The following is a 25,187-nucleotide window of genomic DNA, read 5'->3' on the forward strand; positions in this document are numbered from 1 at the left end:
CGTCCCTATGGTGGTGTTTAACATGTGATAGTTGGGACCAGGCTTATGTGATTCCTGTCTGAGTTTTTCACAAGACTGTTTCATAGGTGTTAGTGTCTGCTTCCATCAGAAGGCAGACACTCACTGCCTCACTACCCTCAAGCAGGAGGGAGCAAGCATTTAATGAGAGCTGCTCTGGGCAGGGGATGGTAAGGGGACACCAGAGAGGAAACAGTGGTCCCTGTCCTCAAGGACAGGGATGTCTATTGGGGAGGCAGGTATATACCAAGACAACCGGGAAACACAATTGACTATAATTAATTGTTATTTTAGCCTCTGAGCCCCAGAAGTCAGGAACTTTACCTAGAACAGTCTGTAGCAGAGTTGCCTAGATCCTGCCCAGATATTCTGGTGTAAACTCATCTAGGATATGACCTAGACATCAAGATTTTAAAAGCATCTGAGATATTTTTATGTGCATTCAAGTTGAAGAATCGTTGTCAGAGGATAGCGGTTCTTCAAGTGTGGTCCCTGGATCAGCAGCATCAGCATCACCTGGGAACTTGCTAGAACTGCGCAGATTCTTGGCACTCCCTCCCCGCCACCCAAGACCTACGGAATCAGAAACCTGGAGTGAGATCCAGTGAGCTGTAGTTTCACAAGCCTTCCAGGTGATACTGATGCGTGCTTAAGTTTGAGATCCCTGTCCTAGGTGTTTGTTACAGGAGAAACAAGCAGGATAAGTGCGAGAGCTTTGCTGAGGAAGTGGTGCTCTTGCTGAGCCATGGAGAAAGGAGGAGTCATATCTGGAAAACAGAGAGGAAAGAGGCCTTTCTGCTGCGTAGACCCACGATCCTCAAAGGTGACCTGCAGACCAGCAGCATCAGCATGCCTGGGAGCGTGTTAGAGATGCAGAATCTTGGACCCCATCCCAGACCTGCTGAATCAGAATCTGCATTTTAACAACATCTCCAGGTTATTTGTGTGCACATTAACATTTGAGACGCACTGGTGTAGAGTGTGTACTCCAGTTGTGAAATCAGAGACAGGAAAGCAAGGAATGGCCACACTAGGAAGGAGGCTCTGGAGATCTGGTTCCACTCTTTCAGCTGGTGTTCTCGGAGCCATTCTAAGGGAAAGAAGCCATGTTCCCTCTTGTATAAGGAGAATGGGACCCATGTGCACAGAGCTGCTGCCCACATTGGACCCCCAGACAGGTCAAACTGTCCCTGAGTCCCACAGTTCTATAGGGTTACAGAGCAGGGGCCCCTCAACCCACAGGGCACAGTCAGATAAACTGGGAGTTTCCATGACCAGGCCACCCTCCTGATGGGGTGACCAAACAGGCATCAGTAATTTCTATAATTTCCCCAGGCAATTCTAATAGGCAGCCAGAGTTGAAAACCACTGCTGCAGATCTTGGGTCCCCCGTGTTTTCATGTTCCACTGAAGGGGAAAGTGAGTTCAATATCTAGCTATAGCCATTAAAAACACAAAATTAAATTCCAGGTGACAGGCTTGCTGTTTCAACATCTGGATTCCCAAAATAGTTGCAAGGAGGACTAGAGAGCATCCCTAGTGAAGTTGTCGAGTATCCTGGAATTTTTTGAAACCAAGTTCTCAAGGGATGCTGGTAGCAGGAGTCTAGTTCTGGCATTGCCCTGAACCCAGAAATAGGTAACTTTGCTTTTCTGCAGACTGTGCTCAGGTGAGTTGATGCCCTTGTCTGTTTCTGCATAGAGCTAATGTTTTGTGGGTGCCTGCCACAGTACAAATAGTTCAAGTCCCAGGGGGTGGAAAGGACCCATTGTCTTTGCTATCTAGAGTTAATAGAGGATGTTTCAAAGAGGAGGCATGCTCTCACCCACTCCTTCCAGGAATAGTTGCGTTTATATAGTTAGAAAGCTGAAGAATGGGATGTCATGGAAGAGAGCTGCCCGAGAACGTCCACCCAGAATGTTTATGAGACAGTGTAGAGAGCAATCAACCCAAGTGGCCATGTGCACTGAGACACGTCACACTTTTGGGTGAATGGAGTAAGGCTGTGGAGTAGCAAAAGGATGTTCAGTGACAAGGTGACAGTATAATTTATCTTGTGTATTTTGAGAAAAAATAAAGGGCGATACAATTGCTTGAATAGGACAAAGACTCTCAGGGAGAAGGTGAGCCTCGTCTTGACCAAAACACTTGGGCTTGTCCTTCGATCTCTTCCTTGCAAACCCTTATGTTAATACAACTTTTAGAAAAACTTTGTGTTGGTATCATACAGACTTGGATCTTCATAATTTACATGATGTTCCCTCAAACAGATTTCCGCATTAAAACAGTCAGCTCCACTTCGGTGAGTCTCTGAGGCAAGTGTCTGTGTAGTCTCTGCTCCAGCCTCCATGTTTTAGGTCTTCACCTTCCAGGCCTTTTCTAATCAAACTTCCCCATCCTGTGTCCATCCAAGCCCCCAGGGCCTCACCAGGTGCCTGAGTAACTGGTCTCAAATAAACGAATTGGATCAGGATGTTAAACATTGATAATGCAAAATACTCACACAATTGTGTAAAGAGGAAATCTGACAGAGGAGAAGAGGTTCGACCTCACTGGTAATCAAAAGAATGTAAATGTGATATAATTTTTCAATTACCAAATGAACAAAGGTGACAAAGAATGACAATAGTAGAGTTTGAGACGCTTCAGAAAAATGTGAGGTCTCCTGTATGTGGGTGGAAGTATAAATTGACACGAGGTTTCTGGAGAAGAGTTTGGCGATGTATGTCAAACACTTAAAAATATGCAGACACAACAACGCCACTTCTGAGAGTTGATCCCAAGGAAATTAATGAGCAAGGGTCAAGGATATTCATAGCAGCCTTGTTTATAATAAAGAATAATTAGAAATAATCTAAATGTCGACCAAGTGAGGATTATTCATATCAATTATGGTCCATTCATACAATGGAATACTAAAGAGCTCTTAAATGATATGAATACTTATAGACATTTATAGACATGAAAGAATGTCCATATTATGCCCTTTTGGTGTCATTAATGTAAAATTGTGTATGTGTGCTTGTGCGTGCATGCACATATGCATCCGTGCACACAGAGATCTGCGATGATAGTCATCAAATATCAACTATGGTGTCTTCTGGTTGGGAGAGCTTTGAATGCCTTTACTTTCTTATTTTTTTATTGTTTCTAAAATTACAAAGGCAATATTCTTTATTTTTGTGTCAATAGCTAACACTAACAGAATGTGCGTTATGTGCCAGGCACTGCTCTAATTGCTATATACTATTATTATTCCTGAAGAAAACAAAGGTATGTGAGATTAAGTATCTTGCCCAAGGCCCACAGCTAGTGAATGGTGGAGCTGGGATTCCAAATCTGGTCTCTTGCTCCACAGGCTGCACTCTTACTGTGCTAATTAACCCAAATAGAGTTAATTTGGGTTAACTCTCCTCAGCAGGAACCATTGTTAGCCATTTGACAGGTATCCTTCCAAAACTTCTGCTGGGCGTCTTCAGACACAAATGCACAAATACACAAATGTGTGTGTGTTTTTCTTTTTTTTTTTAATCAAATGGGATGGTATTGTCCATCTTCTTAGTGTGCAGAGTTCACCCTCATACTTTTTACCTCTGAGAGGTATTCTGCAACATGGACGTAGGGAATGGATGGGACCATGCCCCTACTGAAAACTGGCTTCAATTCTTTCAATTCAATTCTCTCCAATTCTTCACCTTTTTTTTTTTTTAATTTTATTTATTTATTTTTTCCCCCAAAGCCCCAGTAGATAGTTGTATGTCATAGCTGCACATCCTTCTAGTTCTTGTATATGGGAGGCGGCCTCAGCATGGCTGGAGAAGCAGTGCGTTGGTGCGCGCCCGGGATGCGAACCCGGGCCGCCAGCAGCGGAGCGCGTGCACTTAACTGCTAAGCCACGGGCCCGGCCCACCAATTCTTCACCTTAACGGACAAAGCTGCAGTGAGCATCCTGGTATACTTATTACTGTGTGCGGATGTGTCATGATATTCCTGTGATAATTGCCTAGAAATGGACTGCCTGGTCAAAAGATATGCCTGCTAAATGTTGAAAGAGACTGCTCAGTTCCCCACAGCAAGAAGGCTGTGGTGCTACACTGTATACATACGTACAGTGTATACATACATACATACACTATATACGTACATACAGTGTAGACATAATATATGCTATGTATATACATATGGTGTATACATACATACACACACTATATACATACATACAGTGTAGACATACATACATACACTATATACATACATACAGTCTAGACATAACATACACTATGTAGACAAATAGTGTAGACATACCTACATACATACACTATATACATACATACAGTGTAGACATACATACACACACTATATACATACATACAGTGTAGACATACATACATACACTATATACATACACACAGTGTAGATATACACTATATACATACATGCAGTGTAGACATACATACATATATACACTATATACATACGTACAGTGTCTACATACATATATATACTATATACATACATGCAGTGTAGACATACATACATACACTATGTAATACATACAGTGTAGACATACATACATGCACTGTATGCATACATACAGTGTAGACATACATACATACACTATGTACACACATGCAGTGTAGACATACATACATGTACTGTATACATACATACAGTGTAGACATACATACATGCACTGTATACATACATACAGTGTAGACATACATACATGCACTATATACATACATCCAGTAACTGAGCGCCCATCCCCACCTGTGTTGTTTTCACCAGCACAGGAAGTTGTCAGTCTTTTTCGTTTTTGCCAATATGACAAGTGAAGAATGTTGTTTCATTTGCAATAATTTAAATGTTGTTGATTACAAGTAAAGTTGAACATCTTTTTATATGTTTTTTATCTTTTCAGAATAGTTCGCTTTTCACTTGAGTAATTTGAGTTTTTCTTATTGATGGGAAGGAGTTTTGCTATATTATAAATATCAGTCCTTGGATGTCCTATTGATTGCAAATATTTTCCCAATATGTTACATTTCTTTGAACTTCGTTTATGTCTTATTTTGTTATACAGAAGTTTTAGTTTATGTAACAAAATCTGTGCATTTTTTTTTCCTTTGCCATTTTACACTTTGTTTAGGAAGTCACTCTCCACAACCGAGAATATAAGACTACTTTCCTGGAGCTGGCCTGGTGGCGCAGCAGTTAAGTGTGCGCGCTCCACTTAGGTGGCCCAGGGTTCGCAGGTTCAGATCCCTGGTACGCACCGATGCAGCACTTGTCAAGCCATGCTGTGGCGGCGTCTCATCTAAAGTGGAGGAAGATGGGCACAGATGTTAGCCCAGGGCCAATCTTCCTCAGGAAAAAGAGGAGGATTGGCATCGAATGTTAGCTCAGGGGTGATCTTCCTCATAAAAAAAAAAAAAAAAAAAAAAAAAAAAGACTGCTTTCCTGTATTCTCTTCTACGATATTTATATTTTTGTTTATAGATTTTAAAAAATTTATTTATTTTAATTGTGGTAAAATATACATAACATAAACTTTACCATTATAACCATCTTTAAGTGTACAGGTCAGTGGCATTAAGTACATTCACATAGTTGTGTAACCATCACCATCATCCATCTCCAGAACTCTTTTCATCTTGCAAAACTGAAACTCTGTACCCATTAAACAATAACTCTCACTGCCCCCTCCCCTCAGTCCGTGATAACCATCATTCTATTGTCTGTCTCTGTGAATTTGGCTACCCTAGAAACCTCAGATATGTGGAATCATGCGGTATTTGTCCTTTAGTGACTGGCTTATTTCACCTAGCTGGTGTCGTCAGGGTTCATCCATGTTATAGCATGTGTCAGAATTTCTTTCCTTTTTAAGGCTCATTAATATTCCATTATAGATTTATTTTTGTTTAGATGTCAATCTGTCTAGAATTTAATATTGTGTTTGATGAGAAGTAACTTTTTTTATTTTTAGGTTGGTCGTCTTTTAAACAACTCCTCCATCAAAACCCAAATTCCCATGGGGGCCAGGTCTGTTTCTGGACTGTTGGTCCCATTGGTCTCTTTCTCTATATCTGCATTGGAATCACACTGTTTTAATTATTCAAGCTTTTCAGCAAGTTTTTATATCTGCTCAAAGCACCTCCCATTCCCATTCTTATTTTTTAGACATTCCCCAACCATTCTCAGACATTTACTTTTGGAGAGGAACTTTAGAATTAGATAGTCACCGTCCAAAAATACTCCCTTGGGATTTTAATTGGCATAGCTTGAAGCTACCCACTGATTTGAGCGGAGCTGGCTGACCCTGCTCTCTGGCAGCTCTCCAGGCTGTCTGGTGCTGCCCTCTGTGGGGGAGGAATAGGCCGGCGCTGCCTCTGGCCAACTGTCCAAGGCCTCCCCACTCACCCCCTCCATGCAACCTATGATTCCGAGGCCTCTAGAAAGGACAAATTCCTACACATCCTTCGTTTAATTTCTCTCCTTCCCCAGATGACACCTGGATTTTAACGTGAAGTTTCAGAACCAAAATCCAGGGTGGGACACGTGGAAACCTTGGGCCCTGCAGCAGAACCCAAGGGGAAGTCTTTTTGTCAGGGAACGTTTCCCTGCTCCCAGCAAACCACACCCCACAAGGCACACACTGAACACACGTGTGACCAGCCCCAGGTGACCAGGGTCCAGTTGAGGAATTTTTTAATAGCTTTATTATTATATCATACCATAAAGTTCCCTCATTTTAAGTACAATTAAATGATTTTTAGAAAATGTACAGAGTTGTGCAACCATCACCAAGTCCAATTTTAGAACATTTCTACCACCCCCAAAAAGATCCTTCGTGCCTATTTATGGTTGTTTTCTGGAAGCCACTTTGCCCTGAGCATGACAGGGTCAGGAGGAGTGGGGGACAGAGGGAGGGGGTCCCCAAGAGATCTTCTGCCTGTGAGTCTAGGACCGACGCCCCAACCGCGTGCATAGCATGACGTGCAGGCCGACATCCCTCTCCTGGGGAGACCCAGATAGAGGCTCCTCCTGAGGGCACTGGCCATGCTGAGCCCCATCCTCACCCCTTCCAGGTGGATAAAGTTTGAAGAAAAGGTAGAGGAAGGAGGCGAACGCTGGAGCAAGCCCCACGTGTCTACACTGTCCCTGCACAGCCTCTTCGAGCTCCGGACGTGCCTGCAGACCGGGACGGTGCTGCTGGACTTGGACAGCGGCTCCTTACCACAGATCATAGGTGAGGCAGGGACCACCGTAGTCCCTGCAGACCGGGGAAGCCCCCCCCACCTCGTGCCTACCCTTGGTCTGGGTGACACGCCTCCCTCTGACGCCTGCCTGATTCTGCAGAGACCAGGCTTGGGGTCTGATGCTCCCAAGGTAGCGTCACAGTTGCTCCAAATTTCAGTCCCATGGAGAGCTCAACAGAGGAAAAGGTCATCCTCTGAAATGCCAGCCAGCAATGTAGCAAAAGGGAGAGGGGCTTCTTGGAATGGTCGGAGACATCTATTGCCATGGCAACCTGTTTCTTGTCAGGGTAAAGGGACTGCCGTTCATCTTTAGGAAATTACCTCTCATTTAGGGGAGTGGCAAAGGGAGGGCGGGTGACTTGCTTTTCATCCCTAAAACTCTTTGTAAATTTTGTTCTAGCACGTTCGATTTTGCCAAAAATATTCTTCTAAAAAGAATTCATGTTAGGACTAAAACCATTTAACACAGTACTCTTGTGCCTCTTGGGGTACTTTCATGTGTATGATTTCATTTACTTTTCACAATAGGTAGATAGAACAGAGAATTCTACACCCACATGCACACGCACCCACCTGCACACACACCCACAGCCATGCACACGCCCTTTTACATGTGAGGAGGCGGAGGATTAGTGACTTGCCCAAGTTTCCACAGCTTGTGGCAAAGCCAGGACTATTTCTACATCCCGTGTCACCTTTAGCTCATTTTGTGTGTGTGTGTGAGGAAGATCAGCCCTGAGCTAACATTCATACCAATCCTCCTCTTTTTTTGCCGAGGAAGATTGGTCGTAAGCTAACACCCGTGCCCATCTTCCTCCACTTTATATGGAACACCGCCACAGCATGGCCTGACAAGCGGTGCGTTGGTGCACGCCTGGGATCTGAACCTGGGTCGCCACAGCGGAGCACGCGCATTTAACCACTACACCATGGGGCCGGCCCCAAGCTCACTTTTAACCCTATTAATAACAGATGAAACTGAAGACCCCCACTCCCCGGGGCGCTCTGTCCCCGCCAGGGACAGGCATGTTTGTTTCCCACTTAGATGATGTGATTGAGAAGCAAATCGAGGACGGCCTCCTGCGGCCGGAGCTCCGGGAGAGGGTCAGCTACGTCCTCCTGAGGAAACACCGTCACCAAACCAAGAAGCCCATCCACCGCTCCTTGGTCGACATTGGAAAGTCAGTCTCCTCCACCACCAGTGAGTCGGGCCGTACGCTGGTGGGCATTGGGCATGCGGGGCCCAGTGTCAGGCCCTGGGGCCCGGGTGAGCCCACCTTGATGGCCGGAGAGTCTTGGCCTTTCTGGACTTCATAACCCTGGAGAGATTCTGAGGTTCTTGTGGTCCCTCAGCCTCCTTCTCTGTCAGGCCTGCAGGGACCCCAGGACACCCCAATGTCGTCCCCACCACCAGAGCAGAACCATTTCTAGGAAGAGAGCTGGTTCTCAGCCTGGGCTGCACATTGCAATCACTTGGGGATTTGAAACGAGTCCTAATGCCTAGGACCCACCCTGGAGAGTTGGATTCAATTGGTCTGGGGTATGGCTTGGGAGCAGGGAGTTTAGAAAGCTCCCCAGAAGAGTCTCATGTGCAGACAGGGTTGAAAAATGCTGGTAGTGATGGCTTGTTTATGGAAAGCACTTGAAAGTTTCCCACCAAACCCCCAAGAGGAGCTGAGAGCCTCGGCAGAAAGCGGAGCACATTCGGGTGGTGAAAGAGGCTGGGTTCATCTCAAGGGCACCAGGGCTGTGTACCTGGCAGCTGGTGTCATTCTGATTTTCAGAGTCCGGGGTCACTAGGGGGAGTGAATCGTTCCATGCACACGTCTCAAACCTGCAACCTCCACTCTTGATATCCCAGAGTCGAGATGCCCCAACACTAGCCTTGCTGGACCTGTCAGATAAATGCAGTAATCAGAACAAGTTCTTAAATAAAGAACCTTGAGGAATCTCTTTAGATGAATTGTTTAAAATGGAAAGTGTTTAGCATATCGTAATAACAGCAGGTATACACTCGGCACTCACCATGTGCCAGGCACTGAGTGCTCCACATGTGTTAACTGGCTACATCCTCACAATAACCAAGCAACTAGGTACTGCTCTTGTCATCCTCATTTTACAGATGAGGAGCCTGAGGCACAGAGAGGTTAAGTTACTTGCCTAAGGTCACACAGCAAGTAAGTGGTGGAATCAGGGATGACCCAGGCTACAATACCTGGTGCCTGTTTAATCAATTGTGCATCTAACTCACTTTCAACAGTACAAATATTTTCTCTAATCTTGTTCAGACTATTGCTTCAAACAAAATAAAAATAAAACAACTCAAACACGCTTTTTTCTAGAAGGAGAAGAGACAAGTCTCGCAGCCCAGCTTTATTTAGGTGAAATGACTATAAACATATACCAGGCTAATGGGAGAGGCTGTGCCACTCCAGCACAGCTGCCAAACCCCTTCTGTTCCTCCTCCCAGATCGCAGCCCAGCCCGCAGCCCTGCAGCAGGCCCGAGCCTACACCACTCCACCGAGGACCTGAGGATGCGGCAGAGCCCAAACTACGGACGCCTGTGTGAGTGTGTTCTCTGCCATTGCGCATTGGCTGCGTTCTGGCCACGTTCTGGCCGCGGCGGCTGTGGAATGTCAGCTTTCATGGACTTTCATAGGTGGAGGAGTTGAAGCCCAGAATCTGTCTACAATTCTCAGGCCTCAGGAGAATTCTACCTTTCACCCTAAACCTGGGCTGCCCTCAGAGCCTAATTTACTACCCATATTTTTCTAAATAATTACTCTGAAAAATACATCTCTACATCAAGTCTTGGTATAATCAATCCTCCATCCTCTGTGCTAGGCATTTTTATCTTAGTCTATACCTTTGTTTTCACCAAACTCATCATTAGCCCTGTTTTTTGGTGAAAAGCCTTCTTAGAAACTGAATTAAAAACAGGCTGGGTCCTTTCCCCCAGGATAGTTGGAGAACATTCCCATCACTGGATGACAGTCTTGTGCCACCACAATGATGAAATGCTGGCAGTGACAGCCCCCTGTCTGCTGGGAATGGGTGAGGGGCTCACGAGGTGCACAGTCACAGACAGGGCTTTCCCAGGTCATTCACCAGGGGTGAGCTGTGAGGCAGAGAAAAGAGGGAGCCTGGAAAATGAAAAGAAAAAGCAGTGTGAAGGAGTATTTTTCTTTAAATACTTTATGCCAAGGTACTAAATACTAGATGCTAGACACAAATACTAAAATGCCAAGATATGAACAAGGGCAGCCCAGGGTTGTGCCCCTGACCAGGCCCGAGGAATGATTTGGGGGCAGCGTGGTCCCTGCCCAAGACCTCGGCCACAGCAGGGTTCGCTTCAGCCTTTTCTCTCTGTTCTTAGTGACCCCAGGGTCCCCTCAGTCTCCCCTGGCCTCGGTTATTCCATGTAGGGGTGCCAGGAGGCAGCGGTCATTGGGCGGCAAATGGCTTTGGGATGAGCCTTCCGCTCAGTTATTCACTGTGTGTAAGGTCACCCCTGTGCCTGATGGTGCAGTGGTGGGGACCCAGATAAAAGGCAGAAATAAGTGATTAGAACTTTGTGTGTAGTGGCCCTGCCCTGAAGTGGCCCAGGCCACAGAATGCACAAAGGGAAGGCACATGCCCTTTGACTAAAGAGAAGTTTTCTCTTCTCTTTAGAAGAAAAGGAGAAGAGAGAGAATCTTCTCTTCTCAGAGACTGAAGAGTTTTCCAGGAGCAAGGAGGAGTTGTTCACCGGGAGTGGAGGGTGTGAGGGAAAGAGGGCCGAGTTGAAGGGGCCTCTGCACCCTGCAAGCAGACTCAGCCTTTATTCGGAGGAGTTTTAAGCAGGGACATACTATGATCAGATTTTTTTTTGAGAAAGAATAAACTAGAAGAGGACAAGATTGAAGCAAGAGACTGGCCCCACATTCAGAGCAAGAATGGAGAGGAAAGGGCCAAGATGGGATTTAATGACAGGCGGCGGGGGGTGGGGGGGAGGTGCAGTGCATGAAGGCGAAGAAAGACCCTGAGGAGAACCCAGCAGGAGAGGATCCTGGATGGAAATAAGAGGAGGGAAGCCAGGGGAGAGCAGAGCTCTGGAAGTAAAGGGAGAGCAAAGGCCACAGAAGACCAAGAAATGATAGGTATGAGAGTGCCCACTGGATTTGGCTGCTGCTGGGAAACCAGAGCTCACTTTCTCCTGCCTTAACTGAGGGAGGAACTATCAGGCGGTTCGAATAATTCACCACCACTGTTCTCCCCATGGGGAGTCCACCTTCTTTCCCTCTGCCAGCCCAAATTCCCAGCCAGCTTTAGAGACTCGCATGGGTCACGGAGAACGGAGGTGAAACTGGTCTTCTCTCTCCAACAAAGTCCAAGCTTAGTGACACCTGGCAGCTCACCTGATAATGTGTCTCTGTCCTCCTCACCTCCAGGGCCTGGTGCAGAGCAGACTTCTTGGTCTCCACCCAAGAAGGCAGGGCAGAGGGGCAGAGACCACAGTGCCGCAGATTTAGGAGTGAGAAGGAAGAAGTGGAACCTGGAGTCTAGCAACTCTTTTTAAGAAAGCTGCCATTGAAGGGAAGAAAAGAGAGTGGATGCTGGCTCAAGGGGGCTGTAGGATTAGGGGAGATGGGGTCTTCCTTTGGTTATGAAGACGGGAGAAGCATGTGTAGGGCCCAAGGGAAAATGACCTGCAAGAGCCTGGCTTCCCCTGATGGACCTTCTTTTCCTTCTCTCCTAGGTCACGCCCAGAGCAGAAGCATGAATGATATTTCTCGCGCCCCAAACACAGACCAGGTAGTATAGGCCCTGTACTTGGCTGCAGGAAAGGGCCAGGGCAGGAAGAAGCCTTTGGTTTCGGGGGCAAGGAGCCCCTGTGGGCAGAACCCCACTCCCATGAAGGAGCAGAAGTACCCAGGAAGGAGATGAGTGGGGGCTCTGGGCTTACCTGGTGACTGCACAGTCCATCACTTGGGTACTGACTGAGCCCCAGGTGCTGGCTCTGCGCCAGGCCCTGGGGGGTGTGGGGGACAGAGAAGCACGATCAGATGAGGTGCCAGCTGTTCCTGAGCTTGGAGTTTGTTGGAGAGAGAAGGCCAGCACACAGAGTTTCACCTCCTCCATGACCCATGAGCACCTTTAAAGATGGAGTGGGGATTTGGGCTGGCATAGAGAAGAAGTGGGGCCTCCCTGTGGGGACAGCAGTGATTGTGAATGAATGGGACTGCCCAACAGCATGTCTTCTGTCGGCTAGGGCAGGCCAGAGTCAGTTCTTGTCTCCCACCAGCTTGGCTGAAACCCTCTTGATGAGATCAGAATCCCACAAACAGGTTGAGTCCAAGTTCTAAGGCACCCAGCCTAGGAACCCCGTGGCTACACCCCCTGAGGAAGCCCAGAGGAGGCCCCCCTCAACTCTAACCCCTGCACATCTCAAGGGCAGAAGTCTCATGATCCCCTTACCTGCGCCCCCAGGAGTAGGAAGAAAGGCAACGAAGGAAACCTGAAATTTGGTGAAGGCTCTTCAGGAGCTTGGGTGACCTCCAGGCCTTCAAGTCACCCCCAAGTTTGGTGGAAGGCAAAAAAAAAGCAGTCCCTCATGTCAGTGTTCTGAGGGCCCTTTGGTGGCCAAAACAATAAACTAACAATAATAACAGCATCAACCAATATTTAAGGTCCACACACTGTATGCACCACACTGTGCCGAGTGTTTTCTGCGCATCGCGAAGGTACTACAGTCATGTGCTGCATAACGATGTTTCAGTCAACGACAGACCACATATATGATGGTGGTCTCATAAGATTAGTACCATGTAGCCTAGGTGTGTAGTAGGCTGTACCATCTAGGTTTGTGTAAGTACACTCTATGATGTTCGAACAACAACAACATTGCCTAACGATGCATTTCTCAGAATGTATCCCTGTCGTTAAGTGACAGATGACTGTATGATCATCTCCATTCTACTGATGAGAACATAGAGGCTTAAAGCAGTTAAATGACATGCTCAAGTTCATGCAGCTGAAAGGTGGCAGAACCACGACTTGACTCAGGTAGTCTGACTCTAGAGCCCCTAATTTGGGAGTGACTTAGGAACGAGTATTCTGGAATATTATTTAGAGAAGAGCCCCACTTTGCTGTAATCATGCACACAGACAGTGGAGCCATGATAAGAAAGCTTGCCTAGTAAAAGTCTTTCACAACCTATTTTAATAGATGTCTAAGTGGTCATGAGAACACTAGCTGTCACTTTCCCCAGGCAATGCTGCCTTGATGTAGGGATTGGAGCCCTGCACGTGGTGCCAACATCCAGCTCTCCTAACTGATCGGGTGATGCTGCTTCTCAGCATTTGCAGCAGCAGTGGCTTGTGGCGGGAACAACGTTTGTACACCAGTGGGCACTCTCTCGGTGTGAGCCCAGAGGCGTTTGCCCTGCAGGCTCTTTCTTCATCGCTCCACGTCCACCCTGGGCGGGTCGGCTGGCTGGTTCCCAGCAAGCAGAGAGTGAATTCAGACAGCGTGGCTGTGTGTGATGACTCAGTGGAGTTGGGACCAGAGTCCCCATGGGGTTCAGGAAGTGGGATCAGCAAGGCCCTGATTGGACAAATTCATGTCCAGACTGTGGCTAAGCCAGGGTGGCCAGAACACCAGCATGGCCCATTTCTGGCATGTCACTACCCTGGCCTCTTTACCAAACATATCACAACTTGCAAGGGAGGACCAAGGCCCTGTTTCAGTTCCTCTGCTCTCCTGGATTATGAGTGTGCTGGTTGGGCCACCCAAAGCGTTGTTGTTTTCAAAGCCTGTTGTTGTCTCCAGGGCACTCCCGCCACCCTGCCTCTCCTCCTGTCCCCTGCACCCACTCCCTGTGAGATGCTTGGGGACACGGAGCTGGCAGGGGGATGGCAGCTGCCCTGGCACACCCAGCCCGCCATCCTGAAGAACCTGCTTATGAATCAGCTGACCGATGGCGCCTGGGATGAAGGGACTTTTTTTTTTTTTATTTAAAGATTTTATTTATTTATTTTTCCCCCAAAGTCCCAGTAGATAGTTGTCTGTCATAGCTGCACATCCTTCTAGTTGCTGTATGTGGGACACGGCCTCAGCATGGCCAGAGGAGCGGTGCGTCAGTGCGCACCCGGGATCCGAACCCGGGCCGCCGGCAGCGGAGCACGTGCACTTTAACCGCTAAGCCATGGGGCCGGCCCATGAAGGGACTTTTTGAGTCATGGGGACTCTGGCCTTCCTGTCAACTCCTACCCCTGCTTATTCTCGCTGTCTTAGGCTCCTGGGGCTGTTGCCTGGGTGGTTTGGAGAGTTTTATTTTTTTGATTGGATTTAAAAGATTATAAGGGTGCAGCCCTTGCTCATGTGCCTTTTCTCGTGCTAGTAGGCCACCCAGCCCAGTGTGTACCACGCCCCCCAAGAATGGAATGAGAAAACAGCTGTGGGCCCACAGGGGCAGGACCCATTGGCTTTGCCCGTGCCCACAACTGACCCTCCCCAGGAACAGAAGGAACCTGTGTCTTCACTGAGCTTACAAGAAACAGGAGGGACTCCAGCCAAGGGGGTATGGGTGGCAAAATTGAGCGTCCACGGGATCTCTCTTCAGCGCTTGCCTCCACCATCTGTGCCCTTTCTTCCTTTGTTGGCCACTGTGGACTTCTGCCAGCCCTGCCCTCCCCAAACTCTCCCTCTCCATCCTCTCTCTGTGAAATTATCTCTGTACCTTGCTCATCCCCTTGCTGCCCAGAGAGAAAGCCTCCTGAAAAACTAGTGCATTCTAAGATGTTAAAGACTAAGAAGAGCTTGTACGTGACTGTCCCTCAGGTATTTTCATTGTAAAGAGGACTCAGGAGGAGCCAGTGTCCTAAGTCTAGGAATGAAGTCATAAATGCAGGGAGTGGGAGTAAGTTTGGGCAGAGGGCTTGTCTCCACTACCTCTCCCATCAGACCTCACTCACTCTGCCTATTTGACCTTCCTGTCCCAAACAGATGCTAGCCTCTAGAACCTCAGTTAGTCTCAGTAGAAAGTCTCAGAAGCTATGAGTTTCCTGGGAGGTCTCATGGGGGTGGCTTGGGGGCATGGAAGTCTCCTGCAGACTTGGAAGTGTGGCCAGGGGTTCCTGTCAGTCGGGAAACTGGTGGCAAAGGGAAAACAAAGCAGATCTGCTGGCCATCAGCGGCCTCATCCCTCCCACAGCCACCCACGGGGAAGGCACAGAGGGAGGGCTGGGTGCCTGGAGTTTAAGAGACAAGACTCCCATCTGCATGGGCCGCAGGAAGCTGGGGGACGAGTCCTGACATCCAGCAAGCCTGGGCTCTCTTCTCTGACCCCTCAGCTCACACCTCAGCCGAGCAAAGTTTTCACCCATCAAGGAACGTCTCAGTGGTCAAGTCATCGCCTGTTCCTTCCCATCTCGAAAGGCTGAGTTGGTCCTTGGGGTTAAGCAACTTTGAGTCTCCTCATCTGCAGAATGGAGGAGAGTGTTTGGTTATTTCTTTCAGTTTCTTGAGAAACACTGGGACGATTTTGTGAAGTTAGGCCTCCTCAGCAATCTGAAGGGGGTGAGGGAGTGCGAGCTGAAACCACGGCATGAGAGTACCCATGGCTATCTCATTTCTCTCCCTGACCAGCGGAAAAACAAATTCATGAAGAAGATCCCCAAGGACTCGGAAGCTTCCAATGTGCTCGTGGGCGAGGTGGACTTCCTGGACCAGCCGTTCATCGCCTTTGTGCGTCTCATCCAGTCGGCTATGCTGGGCGGAGTGACTGAGGTGCCCGTCCCCACTAGGTGAGGGCCACTGAAATCTGCCCACCACACCTGCCCTCAGGCAGCCAGTTGTCCGTGCAGTCAGCAAGCAGTGCTGTTGGAGACACCCCTAAAATGCAAAAGGAAAACTGGGGAATTGGCTGGGGAGGGAACTCTTCTGATTAGGGAAGAGTTTTAGAGAGTTTGTTTAAAATAATCATAAAAAAGAAGGAGCCAACAGCTGGGAGAGACACTGTTGGCCAGGCTCTGGGACACGACGGCATGGTAAAGGATGCTCACGGGGAGCGAGGCGAGTGAAGAGGAAATGTCTCTCCAAAGCAGATCTGGGATTCAGAGGAGGGAGGGGACAAGTGTATGGCCAGTTAAAGAGTTAAGAATGGGTACTGTTTAGGGACAGAGAATCCTTCTGTTCACCTGCTTCTATTTTTCCTTCTCACTTTCCTCCTCCTCCTCCTTCATCTTGTTTGCAGATTTCTGTTCATACTGCTGGGACCTTCTGGGAGAGCAAAATCCTACAATGAAATTGGCCGCGCCATTGCAACTCTCATGGTAGATGATGTAAGTGCTAAGAAGAAGCGTGTGCACCTGAATGCCGTGGCTCCTGCATCCAACACTGTGCTTTCATTCATTCACTTATCCAACAGGCACATTTGAGCACCTACTGTGTGCCAGGTGCTGTGCAGGGTGCTAAAGATTATGAGAATGAGGGAATAGTCGCTGCCCTTTAGGAGCACCAATGAAGCAGGAGAGAGAGACCTATAATCCTAAAGTGAACTGTGGGCTCACTGCCCAGGCAGCTAGGGGAGGCTTCACACATGAGGGGCCTTAAAGCTAAGAATGATCAGGAGTCAGGTATACCCAGCACGAGCCTACGAGGCAGGTCCAGAGAAAGGGAACAGGAGCCAAGGCTCAGAGACAGAGAAGCTGGATGGAAGTGGTTCTGCATAGGCTCAGTGTACGAGCTTCAAGAGCAGGAGGTGATGCCAGCGAGGTGAGCCGGAGACTATACAGAGCCTGTAGGCAGAGCTAGGAGTTCACACTCTGTCCCAGGAGTGATGGGGAGTCTTGGGGACTCTAAACACTGCATGATCCGATCAGATCTGTAAGTCAGACAGAACACTCTGGAGACAGTGTGGAATGATGCAGCCTGATTCTCCAAGGATGAACAGCTAGGAAGTTATAAACAGACTTGAAAGAAGATCTGAGCTGCTTGGACTGGGCTCTGCACACATTTTCTAATGAGCTTGCTCTGTGGAAAACTGAAAGCAGAAAGGTTAGGTAACTTAACCAAAGTCCTACAGCTTGAGGATGGAGTTCTGGCTTTCAGGTCCAGGAAGGGCTGTCTCCTCCCATACCTGCTGTTCCCCATTGTGCCATATTTTACCTGCTATGTTCTCATCTCAAAAATTGAGAGTGAGTTGGCAGCAGGAGTTCTAAGTTGTTCAAATTGATTTTCTTTGAAACTGTATGTGATGTGCTCTGGGAGGTGGGTAAGAAGGGGACGTCAGTGAGAAAGCTGACCCTTCTCGTCCCCTTCCTCTCTCTTTGCCAGCTCTTCAGCGATGTGGCCTATAAAGCGCGAAATCGGGAAGATCTGATCGCAGGGATTGATGAGTTTCTGGATGAGGTCATTGTCCTCCCCCCTGGAGAATGGGACCCAAATATCCGAATTGAACCGCCCAAGAAGGTGCCCTCTGCTGACAAGAGGTGTGTATGTGAATGGGGTGTGTGGGGGGGGGCGCGGGAAACGGTACAAAGGGAGCTTCAAGTCTGTCCGTTTTTCTTTTTTTTTTTGGATTTGAAAGGAAGATGTCAGCATACATGGGTTTATACTTTTTTTCTGATTTCATTTTATTCCCCCCCCCCCAAATCAGAAGCAAATACTTGTATGCTGAATGTGAATGAACATCTGTAAATCTGGGTGACCTGTGAGTGGTATTGTTAGATCATTTTCTGCATTTTTCTCTGTATTTTAAGATATTCCATGATTTTTGTTGGAGAGGTAAGGGGTGTTCTGGGTACAGTCCTGGAGGGGCTGAGCCCTTCCCAGGATTGGGAGCCCCACTGTCCCCTGTCCCCCTTCCCCTTCCAGGAAATCCGTGTTCTCCCTGACAGAGCTGGGCCAGATGAACGGCTCAGTGGGGGGAGGCGGGGGGACGGCTGCAGGAGGCGGCGCTGGAGGCGGCGGCGGTGGCGGAGGGGCCGGCGGAGGGAGCAGCGGGGATGACGAAGAGATGCCCGCCGTGCACGAAATCGGGGAGGAGCTTATCTGGACAGGAAGGTGCCCACCCACCCTGACGCCAGCTGTCCTTTAGACTTCTCTCCTTCCCACTCACCCTTTAGGGACCTTCTCTCCCTCTGCCTGCAGGGCGTGCTCCAGGTCAAGGGATCTGGCCCTGCACTCTTTCCCTCCCCGCCCTCATAGCCCCTCCTGGATCGGCAGGGGCAGGAGCGTTACCTCAGGAGAGGGGAAGCTGGACCAGCACAGGAGAGAAGGAACCCAGACTTTTCTCCAGATGCCCTTTGTTACCTGTACTAGTTTTCTAGGGCTGCCATACAAAGTATCACATACTAGGTGGCTTAAACAGTAGAAATTTATTCTCTCACAGTTCTGGAGGCTAGAAGTTCCAGATGAAGGTGTCAGCAGGCCATGCTCCCGCTGAGACTGGGTAGAATCCTTTCTTGCCTCTCCCTGGCTTCTGGTGGTGGCCACCAATCCTTGGTGTTCCCTGGTTTGCAGCTGTATCACAGCCAATCTCTGCCTGTGTCCTCACATGACCTTCTCCCTGTGTCTCTGTTTTTCTCTTCTTATAAGGAGACCAGTCACATTAGATTAGGGCCCACCCTGATGGCCTCATTTAACTTGATTACATCTGCAAAGACCCTATTTCCAAATAAGGTCACATTCACAGGTATTGGGGGTTAGGATTTTGATATATCTTTTGGGGGAACACAATTCAATCCATAACACTACCCTTTGATTTTTTTTTTTTTAACCTTACTTTACCTATTAAAAAACTTTTTTTTTTTTTTTAGAAAACAAGAGAAAAATCTTCCAGCTTGGGTTTCTTTGCTAGCTCTTGGAATAACTCAAGTTGATCTGAATTTAGGAAAGGACACGGCCCTACAAAATTATGTGTAAATCATGACTTTGAGAATGGAGTCATGTTTTATATGCCTTTGGCTCTATACCAGCCAGAGGTTCTCAAGTGGGGTCAATTTTGTGCCCCGCCCCCCACCAGTCCTCACCCAGGAGACATTTGGCAACGTCCAGAGATATTTTTGTTTGTCACAACTGAAGGGAAGATGCTACTGGCATCTAGTGGATAGAGGCCAGGGATACTGCTCAAAATCCTATAATGCATAGGCCAGCCTCCCCCAACAAAGGATTATCCAGTCCAAAATGTCAGTAATACTGAGGTTGAGAAATCCTATGCATGCTAAGCATTGCGTTAAGATCTATGGGTTATAGCATCCCCAATAAACACTGTCCCTAAACCTAAAATTCCCCACTCGGTTGTTCCAGAGAGCAAAGAAACCAGTTATATGGTTCAGAACCTGCCCTTGATGAATCTGTGTTATAATCTGGGATGTCTCTATCTCGTAAAGTTGGACACATTTGCTCATAATCAGGGACATGAGGAGGATGGCCATCTGTGGCCCTGGGATTTCCATTCTCCGTGGAATGTTAGGTCTACCCCAGGGCATATTCCCATCAGACCTTCCCTCTCCCATCCAGGCTATGACCACCCTTCCCAGTGGAGATGGCACCGACCACCAACTTTGAGTCCTGTGAGAGTTCTTCCTTGGTCTTAAATGTTCTGGTGGAAAGTCTCTGTTCCCATATACCCCTAGTCAAGTTCCCTTCCTCACCCCAGGATCTGCAGGCTCCTGTAAATAGCCCTGCCCCTGCAACGGTGTCTATGGTGAGAAAGCAGCCCCTGGGCCTGTCTCAAGCAGGTTCTTCGGTGGCCTGCTTCTGGATGTCAAGAGAAAGCTGCCCTGGTTCCTAAGTGACTTCTATGACGGCTTCCACATTCAGTCCATCTCTGCCATCCTATTCATCTACCTCGGCTGCATCACCAACGCAATCACCTTCGGTGGGCTTCTGGGGGATGCCACTGACAATTATCAGGTGTGTGTGAGCTGGCGATGTGAGTGCAAACCTCAGTAAAATCTGCTACCACCAGGTGGCGGTAAGGAGCTTCTTCCTGTAATCCCCAAACCAAGGCTTGGGTTTCATCTACCACCCCGGTTCAGACCATCACTTTTAGTAATCCTTTACCCTTCAAAAAAATATTAACAAGCCAGCATTATTAAAAATATCTAAAGCTAAATCATGTTACTAAATACCGAACTTAAGGATGACATAAATAGATCAAACTTTTAAGGGGAATCATCTACTTTGTTATTTGATACTTTTCCCACTGATGCTTGAAAGAATTTAATCAGCACAATTGAGTTGATAATTGTGGACTTCTCCCCACACTATTATTTTTAACCAACCTTAAATTCTTAGCTTGGAGTTAAGACAGATCTAGAAAGATGGTAAGCTGTTACTGTGACAACAATACAGGCCTCCTTGGGGTAAACATCAGCTCAGTGGAGACACTAGTCTGAGACCCAGGCAAAGGTCTTTGCCAATGAGGGCCTTTGGGGTAGAACCGTTGGAAAGCTCAAAGTACCAAGGTGAAGACTCATTTCCCAGATAAACTGAGATGAATGCCTGTCTCCAGCCCACACCACTCTCCTGAGCTGCAGGTCTAATATCCTGCTGCCTCCTGGGCATGCCCACGCGACTGCTCCTCAGGATCCCCCACTCACAGGGCCGACATTGCATCCTTTATCTTCCCTCCACACCTGCTGCTCCCCGGGCCTTCCCCAGCATAGTGAGTGACGCCATGTTTCACCCAGTAGCCCACGCATCATCCTTGACTCATGAATCCCAGCCTCCCCACGTGGCCCTCATGACATGGCCCTACTTGCCTCCCAAGCCTCATCTCCCAGTATTCCCTTTCTCAGATTCCTGTCCTCCTCACTCGTTCTGCATTGTTTTCCATCAACCCTGGTCATCTTCCAGTGCTTCAAAGGCATTCTCCCTTTCAGCTCCAGCCTTTATGTACACTATTTCCCCTGCCTGGGACACTTTCTCGTCACTCCACTTTCCACTTACCCTATTCTGGTCAATTCCCTGCTCAAGTTTTGGATCTCAGCTTCTACATATCTGCTTCTTGGGAGGCCTTCCTGAGCACCCCTTCCATCCTACTGTGTGCCCCTATGGCACCCTGAACCTATCCCAGTTTATCACACTCCTTGGCAGTGGTTCTCAACAAGAGACACTTTTGACCCCCAGGAGAAAATTGGCAATACCTAGAGACAGTTTTGGTTGTCCTAACTGGGAAAGGTATGCTACTGACATCTGGTGGGGAGAGGCAGGGGATGCTGCTAAACATCCTACAGTGCACAGGACATCTCCCACAACAAAGAACTATCTAACCAGAAATGTCAGTAGTGCCAAGGTTGAGACACCCTGTTGTCTCTCCCACTGGACTAAAGACACATTATCTTGTTCACTGATGGTTCCCCAGTACCTAATACAATGCCTGGTACATAGTAGGCACTTAATGGATTTTGAATGAGTGATTGATCTGACCTCTAAAAGCACCTAAGAGATGTTTAAATGAATAAATGATTGGATGGATGAATGGGCTGTCCTCTGGGAGTAGAATGCACATAGGACAGGCATGTCCATTGGCAGCCCCCTTTTCTAAGCCCTACGGTACCAAAAGGAAGTCACATGAGACCTTTATCCAAATGGAATTAGAAAGAGGAATTGGCGATGGTAGGGACTGTGGAGTAGGAAATGGGGAGCAGAATTTCAGGAGGAGAGGGCCCAGAATAAAGGGCGAGCCCTGTGACCTGGGTCGTTGGTGAGATAACTAGGTTCTAGCCTGTGCCCAGAGACCCCTTCTCCTGCCTCTGCTGAGCCTCACACTCCTTGTGCCCCTAGGGAGTGATGGAGAGCTTCCTGGGCACTGCCATGGCTGGCTCCTTGTTCTGCCTCTTCTCGGGACAGCCTCTCATCATCCTCAGCAGCACAGGGCCCATCCTCATCTTCGAGAAGCTCCTCTTTGACTTCAGCAAGTAGGTGCCCCTTGGTGGTCCCCAGTGCCTGCTCTTACACTTGGGCCCAAGACTGGGGCAGGGGAACAGCCCCAACAAGGAGGCAGGGGTGAGGAGGTACTGAAGCTGTCTTTACCTATGGGAAGGACTGCCAGGTTGTCCCTCCTGACTCCCTCCAGCTGCCTGCCTTTAAGCCATTTTAGTGCATATTAGCACAGCTGATAGGGAGAAATCCAGTCAAGACAAGAGGAGATAATTCACACCACTCTGCTCATAAGCAGTTATGGCTTGGAAGTCAGTGCGGTGTATGAAGTCTCAAGCTGGAGGTCAGAAGGCTGCACCCTGACCCAGGCAGTTCCTGTCACCACTCCGGGCTCAGTGGCCTCATCTACAACATGAGGCCATTTCTAAGGCCTGCTCCAGCTCTGTCATTCTGAAATTCCCTGATTTTCATTCAATCTGGGTGTTTGTTACCAAATGTGTGAGAACTGAGATGTCTTAGCACCTTCTTGCCCACCCCCCACCATGAGATCCTTTCCCAGAATTCTCAAAGACCAGACAACCCCACCCAGGAATTGTCCCTGTCTCCAGTCCTCTCACAGTTCCTAGGAGGGCAACTGTGCCACAGGAGGGGCAAATGAGCCACTCAGGGTAGGTCTGGGGAGCTGAGCACAGCCAAGAGCCCTGGGCTGGAGGCCCCTCGCTTCCGTCTGCCTTCCAGAGGCAATGGCCTGGACTACATGGAGTTTCGCCTCTGGATTGGCCTACACTCAGCCGTCCAGTGCCTTATCCTGGTGGCCACAGATGCCAGCTTTATCATCAAGTATATCACCCGCTTCACCGAGGAGGGCTTCTCCACCCTCATCAGCTTCATCTTCATCTACGATGCCATCAAGAAGATGATCGGTGCCTTCAAGTACTACCCCATCAACGTGGACTTCAAGCCCGACTCCATCACCACCTACAAATGCGAGTGCGTCGCCCCCGACACAGGTGACCAGTAACCCTAGACAGGCCCTGGGCCCCTACCTACCACCCACTCTCCCCACCCCCCACCCCTACCCCCAGCTCTCTACTCAAATGCAGAAGAGTGAGCTTTCCTGGGAGGAGCTGTTCAGCCAAGGGCTGACTATCCCAAGGGAGCAAATGCAGGGTCCTTAACCCGGTATTTAGAAGGAAACCAAGGGGACAGTAGCTCTAATGAGGGCCACAGTACCAGATCCCAGGGTTATAATCAGGAGGGAGCAGGGATACCCCAGGAAGGGAAGAAGGCATGCTTTGCCTCAGTGTGGGGTGAAGTGGAGGCCCCACTTCAGGAATGCTGCCCAGGGGTTCCTGCTCTAGGCCAGAGGTAGACAAGATGGGTCCCAAGTGCATGACACCATTAGCTCTCCTGACACATCACTGCCAATGTGTTCACATACGTTGTAAGGTGAGACCACACCAGAGGTATGAACATCCCTACAGACGGGGACACATCCAGGGTGGAAGGCTGGTCAGGGTGGAGGAGGGCCTGGCAATTATGTCATTTAAAGAGTGGTTGGAAAACTTGAGGCTATTCAGCCTCTTAGAGAGGTATGAGAGAAGGACTGTTATGTCACAGGGGGCCACATTCACCCTGTGTAACTTCAGGATGCAGAACAAGGACTGAGGAGCAGAAGCTCCAGGGAGCCAGATGCTGGCTGAATTCAGGGAAGAACTTAGAATGGTGGGAGCTGCCACCCTAAGAACTATTGGCCCCCTTGGGTGGTAGCAAGCTACTTGGACACTACCTGGATGTCCATCGGCCAAGAGTGTTATAAAAAGGATCCCTGCGCTGGGTAGGAGGCTGAATCAACCAACTGGTCAATGTGGTAATTCTCAGTGCCACTCCTGTGGAGTTCCTTTCCGACCAAAAAACTGTCGTCTGTAAGTTAGGGCTTCCCACAGTCTGAATCCCTGGCTTCCTTCACAGTCATAATCGTGCCCCAAAGAGCCTTCAGTGGGATGTGCCCAGAGTGGGCAGGACGCTACAAAGCAGGGGCTGGAGATCACTCATAGATCTCTGAGCACCACCAGGCTGGACTCACAGAAAGCAAACTGAGGTCCAGAGACCACCCAAGGTCACGCTGAACCTCAGTGTCCCTAGCTGTAAAAGAGGGACATCAACGCTGGCCCTGCCAGTCTCATGGAACTCTTCTGAGGTTTTCAAATTGGGATGGAGGAAATAAGTAGATACTGTGGTGTTCAGCCCCTTAATACATACTATCCATAAAAAATTGATCATAAGTCAATCAAAAATATTTGCTGCACAATGATTGTGCTCCCTCCTTTAGAGTAGGTCTTGTGGAAGATAAAGATGTCCTGACCTCAGGGAGTATGGTTTTCGTTGTACCCTCTCTCCGTCACTGCACTGATTTTGTAAAGAAGTCGAGACTTAATTTTTTTCTCTCATCAATTTTGAGTTATTCTATTAAAAGCCAACGATAAGTGAAGCTGTCCTTCGGCCTGGGCCACGACACGTTGCTTGCCCAGGGCACTGAGGACACCCTACCTGCACGCCCTTTTTGTTCCGCCCTAGATTGAATCCCGTCTCTGTGGGGCCCATCAGGGCACCCCCCACTTGCTGCTCATGCCCTCTGGACTGTGGATTCATTGCACTGAACATAAATGTTCCTGCAAACATGGCTTTTGGAAGTACATGTCCTTGATCTCTTTCAGAAGTGGTCCAAATTTTGGGGTCATATGGGGGAGCTTTGGCCTTTCTGAGCATCATCTGCCCACAGGAGAAATCAAACATGGGGGGCCGTAGGAACAGGGGACGTAGGAGCATATAAGGGAGGATTTGAGGGCTGTAATAGAATCCACCTGCCTCCAAATAGCACCCCCTCTGGCCTTGCCCAGGTGCCTGATGTCACCTCATTCTTTTGGGTCATGCTATTGTCGTGGTTCTCAAACTGTGGTCCCAGGAAGCGGCATCAACGCCATCTGCGAACTTGTTAGAAATGCAAATTCTTGGGCCCCACCCAAGAGATGCTGGA

General features: G+C 48.5%; 1 protein-coding gene across 1 annotated transcript in view; it reads left to right on the plus strand.

Moving 5' to 3' along the window:
- SLC4A5 (solute carrier family 4 member 5) overlaps window positions 1-25,187 on the plus strand; it is a 108,829-nt gene that overhangs the window by 54,674 nt on the left and 28,968 nt on the right. The window contains exons 7-17 of the mRNA XM_087436553.1: window positions 7,107-7,267; window positions 8,323-8,478; window positions 9,748-9,843; window positions 12,017-12,072; window positions 15,908-16,065; window positions 16,515-16,602; window positions 17,597-17,751; window positions 18,137-18,325; window positions 20,005-20,179; window positions 22,055-22,188; window positions 22,889-23,160. Of these exons, the coding sequence (XP_087292679.1) occupies window positions 7,107-7,267; window positions 8,323-8,478; window positions 9,748-9,843; window positions 12,017-12,072; window positions 15,908-16,065; window positions 16,515-16,602; window positions 17,597-17,751; window positions 18,137-18,325; window positions 20,005-20,179; window positions 22,055-22,188; window positions 22,889-23,160 (1,640 nt within the window). The remainder of the gene's footprint in view (window positions 1-7,106; window positions 7,268-8,322; window positions 8,479-9,747; window positions 9,844-12,016; window positions 12,073-15,907; window positions 16,066-16,514; window positions 16,603-17,596; window positions 17,752-18,136; window positions 18,326-20,004; window positions 20,180-22,054; window positions 22,189-22,888; window positions 23,161-25,187) is intronic.

Source organism: Ceratotherium simum, chromosome 11, assembly GCF_057802395.1.
Source record: "Ceratotherium simum simum isolate JZ-2026a chromosome 11, ASM5780239v1, whole genome shotgun sequence".
NCBI lineage: Eukaryota > Metazoa > Chordata > Mammalia > Perissodactyla > Rhinocerotidae > Ceratotherium > Ceratotherium simum.